The 4,801-nt window shown below is 52.4% G+C and overlaps 1 protein-coding gene across 1 annotated transcript in view; it reads right to left on the bottom strand.

The window, feature by feature from the left end:
- Positions 1-1,871: 1,871 nt before the first annotated feature.
- The window catches only part of VOLCADRAFT_108267 (allene oxide cyclase), a gene marked incomplete at its 5' end in the record, with an annotated part of 7,903 nt that continues 4,973 nt past the window's right edge, over positions 1,872-4,801 (bottom strand). Inside the window, 4 exons of the mRNA XM_002958667.1 lie at positions 1,872-2,481; positions 2,774-2,893; positions 3,150-3,230; positions 3,652-3,847. Of these exons, the coding sequence (XP_002958713.1) occupies positions 2,335-2,481; positions 2,774-2,893; positions 3,150-3,230; positions 3,652-3,847 (544 nt within the window). The 3' untranslated portion in view covers positions 1,872-2,334. The remainder of the gene's footprint in view (positions 2,482-2,773; positions 2,894-3,149; positions 3,231-3,651; positions 3,848-4,801) is intronic.

Here is a 4,801-nt window from a genome sequence, read left to right on the forward strand (position 1 = left end):
CGTCGCGGTGGCGGAGGTCCTTGGTGTCGTGACGTTGATGAGGATGTTGATGAGGGTGGCTGGTAGTACAGTGCGAAGGCGGCACTACTACAGGGGATCGACCCCGGCTCGCATTTAGGCTTGCCCTGACGAAAGGTACTTGGGGGGGGGAGTTGTGGGTGGGCGCGGCTGTGCGGGGTGCACCCATCGATCCCTATCATGCTGCCCATCGCATTTCCTTTTCCTGCATTTCATTTTCCTCTTGCGGCTGGTAGATGAAAATGAAGCCGTGCTTAGGGCTGCGGGCGAGGCGCGTTAGGCTACGGAGAGACGTTTTTTCATATGGTGGGGATCACGATGATGATGGGCCTTAGATGTGCGGTCGGCCTGCCTTCGGCTGCACACGTGGTTCCTCGTGCAGATTGCGCCCGCTCTTTTGTAATTGTCCATTATCTTTCATTGTCTGTCGACTTTGTTGTGAGCTTTGTGTTTCTCACCAGCTGTTGTTGCTACTGCTGTTGTTGCTGCTACTGCCCGAGTCCAGCTGAGGAACTGCTGAAATCTACTATGCCTCATGCTACTGCTATTGTTACTTGTTACTGGCACTGCTGTTACTCGTGCAATCACATAGATTGCATGTCCTTCTACTAGTACTACTACTGCTAACTACTGCTGCCGCAGCTGCTGCTACTACGACGTGCTGTGGAATGAGGATGGTGGGTGCATGGCGATTTATGATGGTGAGAGCCTCAGTCGCAACTGTGGTTTGCGTACTGGGTTATGTTTTCTGTTTTTTGGGTCGAATTGAGCGTTACACGTGTTCGAGGAAAGGAGAGTACGAAAGTGTGTATGTATGTGTGCGTGTTGCGTGTTGTTGTGTATGTATATGAGAGAAAGTGAGTGAGAGTGTGAGGAAAACATGAAGCATGGCAGGGGGAGCGGTTGGAGGCAGCATCTCGGTGGGTGGCAGAAACGGATGTTGAGTATGTTGATGTGTGCAGTGCAGTGAGTGGTAGGATGCCTGTGTCCTTATGTCCTTGTTTCTCATGAAGTGGCCTTGGAGGAACAGCTCAGCTGTTCTATTTCTGCCGGTCAGGGAAATGTACGTCAATGGTGTCCATGCACCGAGCCCCCAACCCGTCTCACCAACTCAGGACCCAAACACGCTCGCCGGCCTCGCCAGGTCAGACGTCGTCACCCTTAGCTATCTTCTCTTCTCAAGGTGGTTGGCATTTTTACTTCCTGGAAACAAAATAGCACACCTCCACGGTGGCTGCTCCACCTCTAGATGGATGGCAGTTCAATATTGCGTAAAGGCCCGGGGGCCGAGGCGACGGGAGAAGAAAAACGATGATGGAGGGGGGGCCAAGTGTCCGAGTGGTGGCAACAGCCTGGCCCGGAGCACGACACACACATATGAGTGACGATGACGACGGGCAGATGAGGCATATGTCTTTGCCGGTAGCATTCCAATAACGCCTCCTCACCTGCCCAGCTGAAGAGGTAACATCACTTGCAAAACATGTGCTGTACCAACCTGTCACGACGGATGCCGTGGCGCGTCGTCGTGCGTGCCGGTACTGACCTGCACATCGAGCTGCGGACACGAATGATCAGTTCATTGGCTGATGCTTGGTACTCTGATTGCAACTATACTTACAACAGTTCATATGCTGCTGCTGCTGCCGCTGCTCCATGTGTCTGAAATGCATGTTAATACACCTCGATGGTGTGGCGCGGATGTTTCATACGAGAGCCACCTCCGTGCTGCGTGTTGGCTCAGGGAACGGCAACTGATGACTGGCTGACGGATGGTAATCAACCGAGTCGGTAGCTGGTTATTATTATGGTTACAGTTACAGTTAAGATCCTGGAACGAACTCGCTCGTAAACATTCGTATATTGTTTTTACAGCAGAGATGTATGCTGAGTTAATAAATCGTAGTGTCCGGACGTACGTGCATCATACCCAAATATTCCCGCCTATTAAAGATCGGTGATCACTCTGAACGTGGCATCACGTGGGTGAGTCATGGACAACTAATCCACTGCAGGCCAACGCAAACCGCAGCCACTTCTGTCAATCATTTCTGGGCGACTTCTGGGCGACAACGGATTACTGCCAGCAACTAACAACATCTACCAACTAAATTGAGGTTATATCACCACCCGGGAGCTCCATTGCACGTTTCGAACAGGCACCCGACGTACATACATGCTAACACCACATGAGGCGACCCCTTCAATCGTGCAGCCGCCATGCCTCGGGGAATGAATCTCCGCCGTCGCAAACGTAACCAATCGCTTCCCACCTGGTTCCGCCGCCAGCAGCTCCTGAATGTCCTTCCTGAGCATTCAGTTGTCCTTGCACTTGGGCTTGTCCTCTAGCTCAATCTTGTACGCGTACACCTCGCCCTCCTTCAGCACCTTCACTTTCACTATGCCCTCGGCGCCACTGAAGATGCCCGTGCCCCCAGCGATGGCGTTATCAAAGCAAGCATCCTGCGCAGCATCACGGTGATGCCCAATTTATCACGACTACTAAAAAAGGCACAGGATACGAGCGAATTGGGTGGCGGCAGCACCTGCAGTGGAGGGTGTCCTTTCTTGAGTGAATATTGGTGAGCAATGAGCAGCAGTACGGAATAAAGACGTGCCAGAACTTGTTCGATTCCCACAATCGACCATTTGTACGACAATCGACCATAATCTGCGCCCTTTCATCATATCCATCCGCCTGGCTGTTGGCAGAAGCGTAGTATTGCAACAACTTACTTGACTAGCCCACACGTACCTGGACGTCCGTGAAGGGCCCGAGGAACGTGATGCTGCCGAAGATACCAAACTCTAGCGTGTTTACGCAGTAGCTGTACTTCAGCGCAAATACGTAGCAGAAATCGCTGGCCTTCCCAACCTGAATGGTTTCATGCAAAAGCATCATGGGGTTGAAATTATGTGGCTAGCGCTTACATGCCGCCATTAATGCCGGCGACTTTGCCGTAACGCTATGTACGACTGGCGGGTCGACTTTCGCCCGCCGCTTCCCAAGGCAGATACAATTTGCATGTAAAGCTTCATGGTTCGTTTCGTCACTGGCAGCAACATTAAGCCTGCTGACGACAGCCAAGCAACAGAACCAACAACACCCGATACAACCAACAGCAGCCTACCCTCGTCTTGGGCTCGACGCTGGCCCCCAGGTACAAGGGATCAATGTAGCCAAGGCTGTAGCCAATGAACGGGGACAGGTCCTGCATCACATTGCGTAATTGCAGCAGACACAAATCGGCAACAGATCGATAAACAGACATACATTTGCATACAATATACCATTAGCAATTAACATGCAGTTATTACTTTTCGCGCATGTACGCAAAAACATATAGAATCGACGTGCGGCCACGGGCAAACAATAATCGGACGTGCCATAAAGACTGTACTGCATCAACGTGCGTGGGCCTGCAGGGAAGATGCATCCATATGCATATGCATCCCATCGCTCCAGCATTAGTTGCCAAAATAAGCTACGGCAGCGAAGAAACACCTTTTCGTGGGAGACTTATCCCTTATCAATGAAAATCCCGTTTCGTTTGGTGTTTTCTTTCCTTCCGTGACACACTTCCAACTAGCTATGCACATGTCATGCATACGCGCACGCGCACGCACACGCACCGATCCCGGGGGGATGCCTGTCGGAGTCACCCAGGCGGTCTCGTTGAACTTCTCGGTCACGACAATGGTCTTGTCGCAGATCTCCTTAGGCGGCTTCGGTGGCTTGTGATCCTCCCATCCGAACACAGGACTAGCGCTGAGCAGCATCAGGGCCGCCAAAGCCAGCCAGGTCGTGGCGCTACCACTACCACTACCACTGCGGCGAGACATGTCGGCCCACTGAAATTGGCGCGTGTGGATAGATGTGCAAAGGAAACAGTCAATGGAGCAACTGTAAAACTTACTGCCGGCGATTTGCTGATCTTATACACGACTTCTACCCCTTATCATTATTATTTACGCGGCAAGTGTAACGTTACTCAGTCGCCGATCGTGGTGACCGTTCCCAGACGAGCCGATACAGCTTAGCGAGCCAAAGTCGGCCGGATCCAAGTTAATAGTCGATCGATTGAATCGATTACCCCAAGCAAGCCGCGCCGAGGTGCGTGGTTGATCGGTCCGGCCGGGGTAGGTACGAGAACTTCTTTCTTGATCGTGGCACCATTGGTGCGGTGATATGCATCTTCCGCAGGGGGGACCGGAAGTTGGTAGTAAGCGGCGACCGTCTGAAGGAAAAGGGGCTTTACGATGGGAGTGAATTTTTACTGACCATGCGTTCCGTGCCCGGTGTTCATGCTGGAGCTGGGGGATTCACCATCGCGTATGGTGGAGGCAGAAATTTCTGAATTAGAGTCCACTCCAGCGTTTGCTGTGTCGTCGGCAGCTGCATCAGGCAGTACGGAGACATCGGGGCCACAGCTGCGAGAGCTAGATGCTACCTGGTACCTGGACTCAGGCGCTATCTACCACGTCACGCCGGACGCACGGTCACTAAGGGACTACAAGCCTTGTGACCCGATTCCTCTGAAGTGTGGCGGAGGAGAGGAGCACTACGCGGTGGGTTACGGGGACCTGTTGGTAGAAGTCGCGAAGGATCAAGCTAGCTGCAGTTCATACCACATAGGGGCGAACTACTACTACCACAAGCAGAAGGGTCCAGTTGTAATCAAGATTAGGAACGTCTACTACGTGCCAGGGTTTAAGTTTCGGCTCTTGTCGCTCAAACAGCTGACTAACGATGGTGTGCAGTTTTCAGGCTCTGGGACGTGAT

Source organism: Volvox carteri (assembly GCF_000143455.1).
Source record: "Volvox carteri f. nagariensis unplaced genomic scaffold VOLCAscaffold_102, whole genome shotgun sequence".
NCBI classification, from domain to species: Eukaryota; Viridiplantae; Chlorophyta; class Chlorophyceae; order Chlamydomonadales; family Volvocaceae; genus Volvox; species Volvox carteri.